General features: G+C 38.1%; 1 protein-coding gene and 1 long non-coding RNA gene across 2 annotated transcripts in view; one reads left to right on the top strand and one right to left on the bottom strand.

Annotated features, from left to right (window-relative positions):
- Positions 1-18,215, top strand: part of LOC132817115 (uncharacterized) — a 167,470-nt gene that overhangs the window by 77,194 nt on the left and 72,061 nt on the right. The gene's annotated exons all lie outside the window — the stretch shown is intronic.
- The window catches only part of metap1d (methionyl aminopeptidase type 1D (mitochondrial)), a 155,110-nt gene that overhangs the window by 66,505 nt on the left and 70,390 nt on the right, over positions 1-18,215 (bottom strand). The window contains exons 2-6 of the mRNA XM_060827294.1: positions 16,026-16,186; positions 14,778-14,927; positions 13,148-13,296; positions 8,923-8,965; positions 7,421-7,584 (exon numbers count right to left, since the gene is read on the bottom strand). Coding sequence (XP_060683277.1) covers positions 7,421-7,584; positions 8,923-8,965; positions 13,148-13,296; positions 14,778-14,927; positions 16,026-16,186 — 667 coding nt within the window. The remainder of the gene's footprint in view (positions 1-7,420; positions 7,585-8,922; positions 8,966-13,147; positions 13,297-14,777; positions 14,928-16,025; positions 16,187-18,215) is intronic.

Genomic DNA, 18,215 nt, shown 5'->3' with positions numbered 1-18,215 from the left:
TATTCCCACCTAGCTTAATATTAGAAACGCCTGCTTTATGTCACCTGCTACTTCGAAATATTACCTTTGGTCCCCAACTTCCCAAGACTGATATATAGTAAACTGGGAACAACCTGCGGCTCAAGCTGAAAAATTGATTTTTATCATATCATTAGATATATTATACAAAATAATACATTTTCCTTGGATCATAGCCCCACCACTGAATTTCAAACTGTTATTTCCAGGACTGTTATGAGTCCCATTGCCTACAGGGTATTCCTCTCCAGTTTCTTACCTCATAGTCCCTCAACAGTGCACAACCCACTTCTACCTCCTTCCCAAAATTCACAAACACGACTGTCCTCGCAGACTCATTGTTTCAGTATGTTCCTGCCTTCACTGTACTTAATTCTTCCTACCTTGATTATATTTCTCCCAGTTGTTTTGCCTCTTCACACTTACATTTCTGATTCCTCTGATTCCCGAATTTCCAGTTTTCTGGCCCTGGCTATCTCCGCTTCACCATGGATGCAAATCCCTCTATACATGTATTTCCCATTAGGATGGTCTGACAGCTCTCTCCTTCTTGCTTGAAAAGCGGCCTGACCACTCCTCATCTATAACTACACACCTATGCCTGACTGAGTTTGTCCTCGTTTTGAACAACTTTTTCTTTAACTTGATTCACTTCTCCAAGTGAACAGTGTAGCAATGGGTACCTCCATGGCACCTGCAGTTATGCCCGTTTCTTTGTGGGGTATATGGAACATTCCTTGTTCTAGTCCTACCTGGACACCCACCTACATCTTCTTCTGACACATCAGTGATATCATCGGTGCTGCTTTCTGCTCTTGTCCAGAATTGGAAAAATTAATCCATTTGCTTCTAATTTCTGCCCTTCTCTCACCTTTACCTGGTCCATCCCTGACTCTTTTGTTCCCTTCCCTGATTCCATAGTTTCCTTTTCTGAGGATAGACTGCCCACCAATATCCATTACAAACCCAGTGATTTCCACAGTTACATCAACTACATCCTACTTCCTGAAGGATTCCATTCCGTTTACCCAGTTTCACTGTCTCTATCGGATCTGTTCTGATGATGCCACCATATTTTCCACCAGACTCCACATTTAAAAGATCATTCACCACCTGATCTACTGTCCTACTTGATCTACTCTTCCATCACTCCTAACACTTCCTCATCCCCCCCATGGCACCTTTCCATGCAAGCACAGAAGATGTAGCACCTGCCCAATCACCCCCTCTCTAGTCACCATCCAAGGTCACAAACATACCTTCTAAATGAAGCACTGACCTACTTGTACTTCTTTCAAACTAGTTAGCTGTATTCACAGCTCACAATGTAATCTCCTTTATATTGGTGAAATCAAACACTGACTGGGTGACCACTTTGCAGAGCATCTCCACTCTGGCATAGGAAGAACCCTGACCTTCCAGTTTACCATTTTAACAAGGCTGTGCTTGCCAGGAGCAGCATATGCACTAGCTGTGAAATCTTTCAGATATATTGAAATAAAGAGTGATAAACAATTTAAAAATGAAAAAAGGTGTACTGCAGTAAAAAAGAAGAAAACACTTAAAAACTTTTTATGTATCAGCGTTATATTGTGCATGCACATCTACAAACATCGGAGATGAGCATGCAGTCAGTATCATTATAAGATTGTCGGTGTCAGCAGACATACTATTTTAATAAACTCCCTTGTTACCAAGCTAATATTTCTGTCCTGGGCCTGGTACAGTGTTTCAATGAAGTTTAATGCAAGTTGGAGGAACAACACCTTAGTTTCTGCTTATTCACTTTTCAGCTTGTAGGATGCAAAACTGATTTTCACAACTTCAGAGTATTATCTCTGACCCCCATTTTTCTTACAAAACCTACCCTCTCCTGGCGTGTGTCCTGTTGACTTTGCTCTCAGGAGTGCAGACACATTTTCGCATTTTCACATTTTCATTTACATTAATTTTGCTTCTCTATCTCTTCTTTATCACTGTTATCACTCCATTTGTCTTTTGCTGTGAACACTATCACAATCTGTTCCACTCAATCCCGAACCCCCACCTCGGTCAACAGCATAAAAGCCACCATTTGCCAGCTCCTTTCAGTTCCAAAGAAGAGTCATACTGGATGCGAAATGTTCTTGCTGTTGTTTCTCCATTAGAGTCATAGAGATGTACATCATGGAAACAGACCCTTCGGTCCAACTTGTCCATGCTGACCAAATATCCCAACCCAATCTAGTCCAACCTGCCAGCACCCGGCCCATATCCCTCCAAACCCTTCCTATTCATATACCCATCCAAATGTCTCTTAAATGTTGCAACTGTACCAGCCTCCACCACATCCTCTGGCAGCTCATTCAATACACGTACCACCCTCTGCATGAAAACGTTGCCCCTTAGGTGTCTTTTATATCTTTCACCCTAAACCTATGTCCTCTAGTTCTGGACTCCTTGACCCCAGCGAAAAGCCTTTGCCTATTTATCCTATCCATGCCCCTCAATTTTGTAAACCTCTATAAGGTCACCACTCAGCCCCTAACGCTCCAGGGAAAACAACCCCAGCCTGCTCAGCCTCTCCCTATAACTCAAATCTCCAACCCTGGCAACATCCTTGTAAATCTTTTCTGAACCCTTTCAAGTTTCACAACATCTTTCCGATATTGCACGCAATATTCCAACAGTGGCCTAATCAATGTTCTGTACAACCACAACATGACCTCCCAACTCCTGTACTCAATGCTTTGACCAATAAAGGAAAGCATAGCATACGCCTTCTTCACTATCCTATCTACCTGCAACTCCACTTTCAAGGAGCTATGTACCTGCACTCCCAGCTCTCTTTGTTCAGCAATACTCCCTTGGACCATACCATTAAGTGCATAAGTCCTGCTAAGATTTGCTTTCCCAAAATGCAGCACCTCGCATTTATCTGAATTAAACTCCATCTGCCACTTCTCAGCCCATTGGCGCATCTGGTCAAGATCCTGTTGTAATCTGAGGTAACCCTCTTCACTGCCCACTACACCTCCAATTTTGGTGTCATCTGCAAACCTACTAACTTTACCTATTATGCTCGTGTCCAAATCATTTATGTAAATGACAAAAAGTAGAGGACCCAGCTCTGATCCTTGTGGCACTTCACTGGTCACAGGCCTCCATCTGAAAAACAACCCTCCACCACCACACTCTGTCTTCTACCTTTGAGCTAGTTCTGTATCCAAATGACTAGTTCTCCCTTTATTCCATGAGATCTAACCTTGCTAATCAGTCTCCCATGGGGAACCTTGTCAAACGCCTTACTGAAGTCCATATAGATCACATCTACTGCTCTCCCCTCATCAATCCTCTTTGTTACTTACTCAAAAAACTCAATCAAGTTTGTGAGTCATGATTTCCCACACACAGAGCCATGTTGACTATCCCGAATCAGTACTTGCATTTCCAAATACAGGTACATTCTGTCCCTCAGGATTCCCTCCAACAGCTTGCCCACCACTGAGGTCAGACGCACCTGTCTATAGTTCCCTGGCTTGTCTTTACCGCCCTTCTTAAACAGGGGCACCACTTTTGCCAACCTCCAGTCTTCCGGCACCTCATCTGTGACTATCGATGATACAAATATCTCAGCAAGAGGCCCAGCAATCACTTCTCTAGCTTCCCAGAGTTCTCGGGTACACCTGATCAGGTCCTGGGGATTTATGCACCTTTAACCGTTTCAAAACATTGATGATGGTGAGCTTCTCTGGCACCTTCTGTTTTCATTTCAAATTTCCTGCATCCACAGTACTTTAATACTTTTTTCCTTGATATGACCACTGATATGCTTTTTCATTAGATGTATTGTATTACACCAAAAAGTGAGCCATTGTCTTGTTAAGACCGAAACACCCCAATCCAACACCAGCATCTCCGAATCTTGGTAAGACAGTTGCGTGACCACGTAAAATTCAGAAGGTTTACCAGGTTCTGATGTGTCCTTTGACAATGCGATGCAAAATATATATCACAGGGAATTTAATATAATTGACACAGAATCAGCCCACTGAAGTGGCCAGTGTTGCGCTTGCCATGGGGAGGCGGAGTGGGAGATGCATTATCTGTGTGCATTGACTAGGGTGGTGCTACTGGGAGATGACTGGTGAGGGTAGTAGCGCTTATTGGAGGTGCTGCTGAGGGTGTGCTCGGGGGTTGAATTTGCAGTTAAATGGATGAGGAGCAACGTTCAACTCGAGAGCTAAGATTACCATCAGAAGAGGTGATTGGCAGCTGGCAGCCAGCAGTATCCCAGAAAGTTTAAACGTGGAGTATACTCCTGCGCCTTTTGGTTCTATTCTCAGGTATGTATGCTTTAAAATCTTTCCTGTTTGTCAGTAGCCGTCAGCAATTTCTTTAAAGACCGCCTGTTAAGTCACATATGGACCTGGTTTTCCTAAATAAAGCTGGCACCAGTGCTGATGCCTCAGGGTGAACCAAATGATGCACAGGGAGCCTCAAACAGGCATTGTGCTCGTTACTAACGTATGTGAAGAAAATGTTTTGGGCGTGGTATCGAGATACTATTTTTGATTATACCAATACAATGGGCAACACACTTCTGGCTCGTCATAGGCATGTGCTTCTGGCTGCCTTATTTGAGGTTCGAGCATCAGAAAAATGGGATCAATGTCATTGTATCAGACTTCTGACACTGAACGGATAAACATTTTTCCTCTTAAGGTCCAGTAGGATAATTTGAAGCTTGATTCAAGAGTCAGTTACCACTTTGTGCAAATCCTCAGCAAACTTAGCACATTCCACTCTGAATAACACAATTATTTTCAATTTTTCTCCCAGAGTTTCAGAGTCATCACGGCACAGAGAAAGTCCATTCAGCGCATCAAGGCAATGCCATTTCTCTGTAGAAATTTTGTTTTGAAATCACTCATTGTATTTGCTTCCACCGCCATAATAAGCAGCAAGTTCCAGGTGAAAAGAAAAGAGAAGTATTTATAAGACTTGAATCATTTTTAAAAATCTCAGTGTTGACCTGGTATAATGGGGCTGGACTGGTTAGGTCGGTCTGGAGATCAGGGACAGATGTGGGAGAACTGGTGGTTCTGAGACGAGGACAGCTTCATATTGGTTTGGAAGCCATCTGCTTTCATAGATGACATCACAGAGTAACTTAACATGCTATTGTGAAATATTATAAATGTTTCTAAATACTCCATAAAAATGTGCATATTCAAACATACAATATTCTCATGAATAAATAAACTGAAGGTATCATTGATCGGATAATAACATTGTAAATATTTTTAGATGCTGAAGAAAATAACCATAGAAAATGCTTGTTTTCTTTGCATTTTGAAACTATTATCCTGATCAAGTTTAGTTAAAAATTCTTGTAATAGTAACTTACAACTAATTGTGAATATGTAGGTATAATTAACTATAATTGCTAGAGAATCAATAGGTGTATTTTTAATTTTTGTGGATTTTCTTCAATAAATCAATAACATACTTTATTGTTAAATAAAAAACAAAAACAAATAAAAATAAGTAAAAGCTATCTTATTATTTCTGACTTTATCAAAAAACAACCAGGGCACATTTCACAAATAATTGAGAGACCAGATGCATAGAATTTTATAATAATAATAATTTTCAGAATACAAAATTAACACACTTGCAAAGCAGGCGCCTTGAAATAGAGAAGGTGCCAACTGCAGTTTGAGGATATCTGAATGTGGTATATGCTGGTTTATGGTAAAGAGTTAACTTGTAGACAAAAAGGGAAAGGAGGTCGGCACCCAGCAGCCACTTGAATGTGAGATTTTTTTTGTTTCCCTTCATGCATACCGAGTTCTCCATTATTAGTCTTAATGATGGAAAATTGTAGTGTTGATACAAATCTTTTTTTTAAAGCAATGGGCGGGAGCTCCATTTGTTAGTAAGGTCTTTGTGACTGAAAGCCGTAGATTGTACATCTACAGCAGAAAAGGCTGGATGCTCTTTCCATAGCACAGCTAATTACTCCCACTGTGACCTTGCTGATCTGCAACGTTCCCCCCCTACATCTCATCTACACGCCTGCTTCTGTGTGTGCATGGTGTCAGAGAATATGAAAAACCATATAATGAAAGCAGTTTCATGATGGATAAAAGGCTACTGGAGTTGCACTTGGTACAAAGGAGGTTCAATTATATGAGTAATTGTGATAATTTAGCCCATTCATGGACCCTTACTTGATCAAGAATGAGACTCACAAAGGAAAATTACTTTAACAGGAAAGTAGGGAGAGGGGGGATGAAGAGGGAAGGAGGGGGACAGGGGTGTCGAGAGAAAAACAAGATGGAACAAGAAAATAGATATACAGAGGGAAGGAGAACCAGACATCGTACAACAGAGATGTGATAAAAGCTGACATGCAGCTGTGTTACACAATTAAATTCAATTTTTTTTAAGCAATTGATGAATGCAACTACTGCAAATGTGCCTCAGTTAGCTATCATTTGTTGTTCCGTGACAGGAAAAGGATAATTACCTCTCAAAGTGAATCAAAAGACTGACATGCCCTTTAGACACAGTCATGAATGCAGAGCTCGATAGAATGCTTGAATAAGAATTCTGGAGCTTTCTTTTCCTTTATCACTGAACAAATTTTGTTAGATATAATGTAAGAACACCACCAGCAGACGCATTAAACCCTGGGAGTTCTAAGAAACTAAGTAGCTTTATCTTTTAACTCTTCCAAGCTGTAAAATGAAGCTGCATTTGCATTTAATTTCTATTCTGAGGGTAGTTTTATATTGACTAAATTTTCTACTCACAGGAGTGGTTTGATCTAGCAGATGCTGTGGCAGATTATATTTTAATAACTGTAATAGCACACAGTCTATGCTGTAAAAACTCATAAAAGAATTTAACTGCAAAAACATGAAATTCCCAATCATACTGTTATTGGAAAGAATGAAAATCAAATTAATGTTACTGATGTTTTAGGTTTATAGAATCAGACTAATAATAAAAAAAATCATGACTTTAGCTACTCTTCATTAAATAACAAGAATGTAACATTCAGCAATGATACATTTTATGGGTTTTATTTGACTTAACAAAATAGCCAGATATTTCCACAGAGAGTTTTGGTGTGAAGTGGAGAAACGAAAAATATATACACACAAGTACTGAAAACTAAACAGCAGGTAAGTGCAAGATATCTTATACACCTCCTACTCTCGCTATACAGACTGAGTCACTTTAGGTAATCTTCCTTGCTCTGGGAATAACATTATTGTCTGGCAGTTCAAATACTCCTATCAGGCTGAAAATGATGACCTCATGTCATAAAACATGTTATCAACTTTATTCCACACCACTAATAACCTCTGTCCCATTAGATTTCCCCCAGGCCTGTCAGTACAAGACTTACCTGATTGTGTTTCCAATTACATTCAGTGGCGCTCCTGGCCTACAAACAGCAATTGCTTCATTTCTGCATCTTCTGGCAATCTCAACGAGCTTTTGCCCAGACTCATCCACATTTCCTACCAAGAATGTTTCAGAGGTGTCACCATGATACCCATTAAAATACACCTATTCAGTCAAAAAAAGGAGCAGAAATAATTTTCTGTTAATATTTTCACAAAAATACTGAAGGATTTACAAACATAATGATGGATTTAACCATGTCTCAAAATAATAAATTTTCAAGAAGGCACTGTTCAAAGGTTGACGCTTGAATTTACAAACGAGGCAAACCAAGGTATGTCATACCCCATCCCTACACATTGCCCCCTATTCTTCCCTCCCACCAATTCACAGGGGATCCAACTATGCTTTCATGGTCAGTTCTCAATGGTTTATAGAAATATACAAAGCTTTATACTGTTTCACTGAATGAGAAAAAATGAAAATAGCACATGTATCACATTACTATCTACATATATATGCTGTATAGAAATAGTTATTGTAATTCGTAACTTAACTTGAATTTTTTAATGTTGCTTTTAGCGTCAGATCATTTAACTCAAGTTGCTTCTATCCTAGATATTTGTATGGTTGACAATAAATGATTATTAATTGTGCAACAAAAGGAATGATCTGTAGTAAAATGCATTACCCAGACAGATGCAAAGCAATTGTATTAGTAATGCCTTGGAATTTTTAAAATTAATTCTATAGCATACTAAAAACAAAAATGGTAAGTTGTAGTTATATAACAGGATAGATTTAACATTTTCATCCAAGTGTTTATTTTAACCTAAAGACAAATGTAATAAGGTCAAGCTAAGAAAATTGGAACTCTTTTTGTTTATATTCAAGTCAAATCTACAAATAATTCTAATTGAAATAGACTTGCAGCAGGATACCTAAATCAAGGTTTTAATAATTGTGAAAGACATTTGGTAGCAACAGTATTACTGTCCTGGGAGACTGACACATACAAGCTATGCCTGTCACTGAAGCCTGTAATGACAGAGTATGATAATCACAGGCCCCACTCAGAATCAGCAGGAAGAGGAAGATCAAACTCTGCACAGTGAAAGGAAAAATGCCAGCCTTCTGCACATTAGCTCATCTCTCACATTCATCCACAGAAGCCTCCCAACACTGCAGTGCTCTGCAGTAACTACATAGTGGATCAATAACAATTACACCTTCTCAGGGGGATGACATGTAGCAAGATTGAGATGACATATCACTCTGCATTGATCTTAAAGTATCTAACTTCATCTCCAAAATCTAGGCAAACCTTGTTCAAACAGAAATAAACAAAAAGGAAAAGGAAGGGGAAGCAGCTGTTCTTTCTTGACCAGAAGTGAATTACATGCCCATCTGTACATTTCACATTCTCAACCGAGAGTTTTTCCTGTTGCTGCTGGGAATCAAAATGCTGGTCAAAGTCTCACTAGTTTCAAACTAAATACTTACCGTGACATCAATGTTGATAATGTCTCCATTCTGAAGAGGTCGACTAGAAAAATAAACATTAAGAAACTGAGTGAAAAGTTCTTAAACATCAGCATAACAGAGTAATCAGATTAATGGCAGATCAGAATTGGCCTAGCAATTATTTATGACTATAATTATATTAAATTGTGAGAACACCATGTGATGCAGAAACAATACAAATGCTGACTTTTTTTGATAATTCATTAAAGCAATTTTTTTTTTCTGTTGCATGATTATATACATTGAGATTTTCAGTTCTGAAAAATTACCTGAATACACCATTCATGCAAGTAATACATTGATTAATTCAATCGCCCACATTAAGCTTTGAGAAAAAAAAATTAACTGAAGAAAAATACAGTGTTGAAATATTAAACATGATCATATCTGTTCTTTGAACTTTGTAGTGTAATTGAAGAATGAATTGGATGAAAGGAGTTAACAGAAAGTTAAGCAGTCCTTCATAAAAACTTTCAGAGTCCCTTTCACATCATTGCAACACATTTCTGACACAGTAAAATCTAGCAATAAGTTTATTCTGTGCTGCTTGGCAACAAAACACAGAAAATTGAGTAAAATTATAATGATGTGTTTCCCCCTCTCAAATTGGACATATCCCCAGTGAACATGAACATTCAATTTACATGTATTAAAACTCAATTAAACCTTCCAAAACGGAAAAAAACCAAAAAAGAAACCAAGCAACTACTATTGGCCTGTTGCTCTGATGGTTAAAGTTCACAGTTCATGTCAGCAGTGAAAAAGCCAAAGCAGAGGACAATGTTCACAATGTATTTTATCATGATAGCTCTGATACATATATACAAGAGTGATTTAACTTTCGCTAGAGAAATAAACTTTGTTTAATGGATTAAGTTTTAAACAGTTGGGCAATTTTAGCAATCTTATTTATATGAATACTTTGTCTTGAAATGCTTCAAATCATTATTCTTACTAGGTTACTGAAATATTTTTCCAAGTCATCAATGTGAAGATTTAATCAATTTCAGACAGGCCATGAGAGGAAACAGTTATTTTAGACATAATCCTATAGTATAGCTGTAGATTGGTGGTTTCAATGCAATTTTGCACTGCTTGCCAATTCGTGAAAGACCACAGAGATTGTCAACTGCAATAGAACATAATAATATTCATATGGTAAATGATGATAATCAGGAGAAGATCCTTTAATCTATACAATGTCCAACACAATTACAATATTTTGCATTCATAATGCATAAGGTCAGTCATCTCAGCTCCAGTGTCTATTGGACTGAAAGCATACAGCTTCCGGGGCAAGGGGAAGATAGAGAGGGGAGAGCACGAGAGACACAGAGAGAGCGCGAGCGAGAGAGAGAGACCGAGAGAGAGGGAGAGAGGCAACTCTGATTGAATATGTTCCTGGACATTTCGTCACATTTCACAACATGCCCCTGTTACTAGTTGCTTCACCTCCTCCCAAACATTTCCCCTAAGACTGTGACCAGTCACCAACATATTATTTCTAACAGCCTAAAACTTTCCCAATAAAGCCAATGGGTTGGATATGACCTCCTTAGAGGTAGCAGGGTAGCTTGTTCTAAGAGCAAATAATTGGACTGATGCTCAAAGGTGAGGTACCTGCCTCTTCCCACCAGCAGTTAAGTTCTTGGCAGTAGGTTTGTGGGCAACCTGCCAGCAATAAGGCCCATAAGTGATCAATTAACAACCTGAAATAACTTAGACCCAGTAACCTGATTTCCCAGTAGATAAGAAAAGTGGCCACTCTTTTGACAGAGAAACCAGGGAAGCCTGCTTACTGAGTTTGGGGGCAAGTTCTGTTTGCCTCAATCTGAGAGCAATTGGAGATACGTCAAGGGGGTGGCCACTGAAGGCCACCGCTGAGAAATGAGGTTTAGTAACTCCTAAAAATGCCTGATCCCACACTTCGTGCAGAAAACACTACAACCACACCTATGGTTCATTCACACTAAGGTTTTTTTTGCAACATCATACTTGTCTCCACTATTCTGTTGATAATTAGGCTGCTAAGTTTTACAATGTTAGACCACAGAATGAACTTTTCATCCATGGCCAACAACTCCTGAGTGAGATTTCAACTCAGCACTTCTAGCTCAGAAACTACCAATGGAATCATAAGGCCACTTATTCACACAAAGACGATGAGGACCAAAAAAGGAGGCTGGTCGGGGTCATACCAAGCACATAGGAAGATGGTTGTGGTAGTTGGAGGTCAGTTATCTCAGCTCCAGAACATCTCTGCAGGATTCCCTCATGGTAGTGTCCTAGCCATCTTCACTTGCTTCATCAATGACTTTCCCTCCATTATAAGGTCAGAAGTGGAGATGTTCACTAATGACTGCACAATGTTCTGCACCAATCGTGACTCCTCAGATACTGAAGCAATCCATGTTCAAATGTAACAAGATCTGGACAATATCAAGGCTTGGACTGAAAAATGGTATGTAATATTTGCACCACACAAAATGCCACGCAATGATCATCTGCAATAAGACACAATCTAACCACTGCCCTGTGACATTCAATAATGTTACCACCACTGAATGCCCCATTATTAGTATCCTGTGGATTACCACTGACCAGAAACTCAACTGGACTCACCAATTAAATACAGTGGGTGAAAGTGAGGACTGCCTGTGCTAGAGATCGGAGTCGAAAGTGTGGTGCTGGAAAAGCAAAGCAGGTCAGGTAGCATCTAAGGAGCAGGATAACTGACATTTCAGGCAAAAGCCAACATTCCTGATGAAGGGCTTTTGCCCAAAGCGTTGATTTGCCTGCTCCTTGGAAGCTGCTTGACCTGCTTTGCTTTTCCAGCACCACACTCTCGTCTTAAATACAGTGGCTACAGAAGCAAATCAGAGACTATTAAAATTGTGGCAAGATACTCACCTCTTGACTCCCCAAAGTCTGTTTAACATTTACAAGACACAGGTCAGCAGTGTGATGGAATAGTTCCTACTTGCCTAGATGACTACAACTCCAACAACACTCAAGAAGCTTGACACCATCCAGGAGAAAGCAGCCTACTTGATGGTACCATATCTACTAGCATTTACTCCCTCCACCACTGCTGCTCAGTAGCAGCATTATCAATATCTACAAGATGCATGACATGAATTCACCAAAGGTTCTTAGACCACACCTTCCAAACCACAACAACTTCCATTTAGAAGGTCGAGGTCAGCAGCTACGTGGGAACACCACCACCAGCAAGTTCCCCTCCAAACGACTCACTATCCTGACTTGGAAATATATTGCCCTTCCTTCACGGTCACTGGGTCAAAATCCTGGAATTCCCTCCCAAAAGGAATTGTGGATGACCCAACAGTGGATTGCTGTGGTTCAAGAAAACAAGTCACTGCCACATTCTCAAGGGCAACTGGGGATGGCAATAAATGCTGGTTAGTCACAGAAGCCACACCCCATGACTGAATATAAAAAAAAGTAAAGAAAAAGACTAAAGAAATCCCAGAAGTCACTGGAAATTAATAACCATGCAGCAACAACTGAGAAGCAAAATGCAAGGTTAATGTTTAAGTGTAGGTTTCACTTAAACATTTGGGTGGTAACTAAATGCTAATGTTAAGAAGCCTTGTCACAGAGAATCAAAGGTGTCCACACCAACTGATAACATATGCTTTCTCTTTACAAATGTTGGCATATCTGTCAAGTATTTCTGCAATCTTTGTTTTATTTCAAAATTCTAGTCTTTACATATTTCCTTTTCCAGTAAACAAAATTTTATATAATGTAAATTGAGGTGTTTATGTTGACCAAGCTCGCAGAAAGCCCATTTTTCTGACCCCAAAATCAAGCTTGCATCTATTCAATCTAAATTGACCCACCTTTTCAGCCATTATATGTTATGCTCTTATTTATAGTCAGTCTCAGTTTTTCATCCCACATTTTATTTGATGGTACCTTATTACGAGGCACAAGAGATGAAGCAGGTAATATGGGATATGTTGTGAAGATGCACAGGAATTTAAGATTATTTTCCTCACTGTATAAATTGATATTCATTTTTAGAGGAATTTTTGGTAGACATGTACACCAAGATCTACTGTAATCTACCAATTGCTTAAAATTTAATTCATATGGGAATACAATGTTAAGAACCTAAATACTTTTAGGAAAAGAGCTCCAAGATTAATCAACTGGACAAATGAGTATAAACATATACCTGTCAGGTATGCCATGGCATACTACATTGTTCACAGAGGTGCAAACAGATTTCGGAAAACCGCCATAACCCAATGGCGATGGGTATGCATTATTTCTGATTGCTTCATGATGAACAATGTAATCCAATTCTTCAGTTGTCATACCGACCTAAAAATGGAAAATAACAGAATGGAAGAAATACTACAATTCGTACAATATTCCAAACTTTAACATGCACCTTCTTTTAGCTAACAGAGTTGGGAAGAACAATAAAATCTTTTAAGGTTTAGCTTTTACTATGTCCCATTAGAGTCAGTTTTATCATTGGTAGACCGAATTAAAAAAAGATGTCAAATATTGCTGGCTATTATTCACGACAGGAATATACTCTGTATTGTCTACTAAAGTAGAAATAAGAACCCACAAAACCAACATTGCTTTCAATTTGAAATTATGCAGAAGCAATCGAAACAAAAGAATCCAATCTTCTCTATTATATGTAATATGAGTGCCAGCATGATATATTAGTCATTAATTATATCACTAATGAATTGATACTAAAATTCAAACTGGATCACAGTATTGTGAAACCAAATATGATTAACTCTGAATACCACTGAACTTAGAATTTAACTCTGCTTCTTGTATGGATGGTGCAACTATCCACCATACCCAACCCCCACATCAAAACCCATGCTACCTACAAAATTGTGACTTTCATTCTATCTGAAAATCTTTAGGTAAGCAGTCCAATTAAAATAATTTTAAAATAATTTATACTTGAAACATCACATTAAATGCTACTTCAACATTCGTGATTGGGTCACAACATCTAACTAAAATAATGGAACTGAAGTTTTATCTTTGCTAGAAAATGTTAATATGCCATCATTTGATTTTCCGCTTAGATTTGAGTTATAACCTGATAATTACTGAGGAAGAGGTTTTATAATGCCCTACCTCTGGACCATAAACCCCTCAACACTTGTTAGCCATGAAAGGTGTGTTCAATGTGGCCAACAAGATTGATTATCGGCCGAGAAATCCTTCCATTAGGCTATGGATGGCGGTCAGAATGGATGACTCCTTGTCAGCCATGCTTGACAACAAGTAATGGCCCTTAAGCTATAGCCTTTGGGAACAACATTATGACCTGTTCCAGGAAAATCTAGCTCTTGAAACAGATATAAGCGTGTGCTTTGTCTGTCTTGTATGCCACTTGGTATGAGAAATTAAGAAAAAGAATTATTGCGGTACTAAAAGCTTAGAAGTATATATGAGTTCTGATTTGGCATTTTCTGTTTACCATGTCAAAGGGAAAAAGAAATAGACACCAATATCCTTTATAAAACTTTTAAAAATATGTTCTTGCTTTATAATGAGATAATTATAATCTTGTTTTATAAGCAGTCAAAGAAATAAAGGTTTTATGTTGATCTAGAAAACTGTCAAAAATTACTTTACTTTTACAATTTGAAGCCTTTTAAAATAACTTCAAATACTTTCAAATTAAGTGAATGACTAAAACATTAGATGTTTTGATTTAAAATTGTTTTAACTAACAAAGATAGAAAAAAAGAGGCACAAAGACAGAGGAAAAATTGTTAAAATGGTTCTTTTCAGTTAACCTTTTCAACAACATACATTACCTTTAAACTACTTCCAGCCAAGAGGAGGATCTGGCGAGCCAGCTGACAGGCTTGTCGAAGACCCTGAATCTGATCTTCATCTTTAATTTCGATGCAGTCTCCCCAGTCTGGTATAATGCCTGTCGTCACATAGTCTGGCTTCTTTATGTGCTTGAAAAAAAGATTGAAAATGAAGATGAGAAAACTGGACCGTGACAATGGGATCATTTTCTCAAAAAGAGACTCCTGCTTCATGGCAGTTTGCCCTGAGTGTTACAGTGTCAACCCTTCCTGAGTCATCAGACAAACCCCAAGGCTGCTGCAATATTTCTTCAAATGCCCTTTTGAACTTAACATTGCCAACTTCTAAGTTCTTAGGAACACTGTTAACTCAAAAGACTAACCCGAGTAGCAGCTTGCTGTTTTGTAACCCCTGACTGAACTACTCTAAAGTAGCAAATTTGGGGCTGAAATTACTGAGATTTGTTTAAAATGAATAGTTGGTTTACCAACTTGAAAACAAATTTGAGCAACTTTTATTAATTTTGATAAAGCACATGGCTTTTTTTAATCTACGTTTCCTATCGGCAAAATGAATTATTCATTGCCAGTATAATCTATAGAATGCAAAAACCTAAACATGAAAGCATGCCTTGGCTTTTTAGCTCAAAGGCCTAAGTTCTACTGAAGCCAGCACTTTTCATAGATGTGGATATTACTTACTGTTAAAGAAATTTGTGCAATTCATTGAAATACATTAAATATTTTGACAGGTAAAGTTTATCACATAGCTTAGATAGAAATATCCTTTTGTACTATGTTGTATGTCAAGCTGTAGTTTATGAACTGGTTTCAGCATTTATTTCAACCGCTTATTGACATACAAAAGTGCTGTCCCTAATTATGCTCCATATCATAATCATCATCAGTAACTCCTTAATATGGCAAAGCTATACTTAGTTCTTAACCAATAACTGCTTAAATTTAAATACATGAAATTTAATAATGAGAAAACTCTGATTCAATTTTGTACTTCACCACATATTTTCTTTAAAGCACGTAAATGTTATAAAATCCACTATGTCTGCCATATATCTGAGTTCTTTACCCTTCTTTGACCTTATCCACAATTACATATCGAGTCTTCTTCATTATTTCTACTTAACTTGTCACAGCTCTCATTTCACCTTAACCTCTCTTACAGGTAATCACGAAACTCAGCAGGGAGTCTTGTTGAAAGAATAATACTTTAAGTCAATAACCGCGTACCTTGGGTACAGGGTAAGATGGTCCAACAATAGCTGGATGGACAACACTGCAGGAGGTACGCTGCCAAAAGATACATCTTATAAACTGAACCCCAAATGGTTTGAGCTTGTGAGCAGTAGTGAATTGTGATGAGGAAATTCTGCAGCAGGCAGTCACACATCCTGTGGAAACAAAGTCATATTCCTTGCATTTGCCAACAGTTTTTCAATATTTCTTCGAGTTAAGTCAAAATGACACTTTTTAATGTATATTCATGGAAACTTCAGATATTAAAACATTACATATATTTCTCAAAAGTAGTAATCCATTGCAATTAAAGCAAAGAAACAAGCCAATAAATCCACTGGGTCCATGCCACACTTGTATCTCACACAAGCCTTTCAAAGATAATCTGCTCTATGAAATCAGTTGGCTAAGTAATTTAGAATAGTAAAATAATATGGCAGCCCTGCATTCTTTAAATTTGTTTTGTCAATGTTCTGTAATGAACTGGCAATTTATTTACAGAAACAATTTATTTTTCAATAAATCAGGCTTGATATTCTTGTCTGTATCACATTTACGTACCTGTGTCCTTAGTAATGATATGTTGTGAACACTCCCGGAATCACTTCCCTTTTCTTTACCTTCCTTCGTGCTTCATATTCTCATTCAACAAAAAGAATAATTTATATTCTTTTTACTCATTGAGAAATGTCAATGTCACACACTAACTAAGTTTGTCAGGAAGATTAATGCTCCAGGCAGAACATAAGGATTTCTACGTATTTTATCCAGTTTGTTTTTGTCACTAACAGCACAGATTTTCAACTTGTGTTAAATCCAGATTTACAAGATTTCGGCCTGGAGTTCAGTAGATTGCACTGTTCATTCCCTGCAATGCAATTCACACAAAATTGCCCAAACAAATGAAAATCTAGAGGAATTTCCAGTGCAAACTTTGCTACCTTTTCTCATAAGTTTTAAAAATCTAGTACTTTAAGCAAGCCCCTGTCTATAAAGCTGGCTACATTCCTGATCAAATGAATCACCATTGTGAGTTTTGAAAGCCTGGAAAAGGTTTAAATTTAAGGTGGTTCCTTCAATGCAAAGAAACAATAATAAAAAGCTTTGTTTTTAGTTCAGTAAAAAAACTATCCACTGTACACCGAATTAATTAGTAAGTATCTTCATATATTTTTAAAAGTTATATTTATTAAAAAATCAGTTGACACAAATGCAGAGGACTGGATAGATTAAATAAAAGCTAATTTTTGCAATAAATCTATTTTCAGCTGTATCAGTCAAACCGCAACAAGATTACCACTCAAACTAAATCAAGAATTTAAATCAACGAATGACTTTAAATCTATAATCTAAATGTTGGTCGATTATGCTGGTTCTTTTCAAATATTATAATTGGCAAAATGCAAATAAGTTGGAGTGGCAGCTTTAGGTGAAGAAACATATTTCACAAAACTAGAAGAATTTTGGGTGTAATTTTGGCCTGGATCTTCAAATGTGTCCAAAACAGAAAGACTACACAAATACATTTAATCTGAAATATAGCGCAAAACAGACTATCTAAACATGTATATTTGGTGCCCATTTTTATATGCTGCCAAAGCATACAAGGGGAAAATTTTCCATATCTTACGAAGTGTCAGTTTCATGGAGGGTTCTCTTCTATGAGGCCCTGATGATTTTTCTCTCTCAATTTCCCACTGATTACCTCATTCGTCATTGCACAAATGAAGCATTACAGATGTGGAGTCAATCTTCTGTTCAAGGAATTGTTCTTCATAGTGTTGCTGTATGACTAACTGGTAAGGCCACAATTGAGAGGCAAACAGGCGCCCAGCTTTGCTGACATGAACCTGGAGGTCCTGGTGGACGTGGTGATGGAGAGGAGAAGCATCCTCTTTTTCCAGGACCCCAGAAAAATGTTCTGACAAGTCTGGTCCACAGTAGCCACCTAGGTGAATGCAGTGTCCATGGTCTGGAGGTATGTACAGCAATGTCATAAGAAGGTTAATTATCTTCTGCACATGCACGAGTAGGTGCCACCATTGTCCTTCTGCTGTCTCATATTCCCGCTGTTATTGTATACAGCTCTCACCAAGACTCTTGGTGTGCCACACTCTCTACTGCATGCAGATGGCTCTTACTCAGCCCATCCCCACAAAGGTAAAAGTGAGGACTGCAGATGCT

Source organism: Hemiscyllium ocellatum, chromosome 7 (genome assembly GCF_020745735.1).
Source record: "Hemiscyllium ocellatum isolate sHemOce1 chromosome 7, sHemOce1.pat.X.cur, whole genome shotgun sequence".
In the NCBI taxonomy this organism is placed as follows: domain Eukaryota; kingdom Metazoa; phylum Chordata; class Chondrichthyes; order Orectolobiformes; family Hemiscylliidae; genus Hemiscyllium; species Hemiscyllium ocellatum.
Note: the sequence above shows the minus strand (reverse complement) of the source record. Positions and strands in the feature narration are given on the sequence as shown.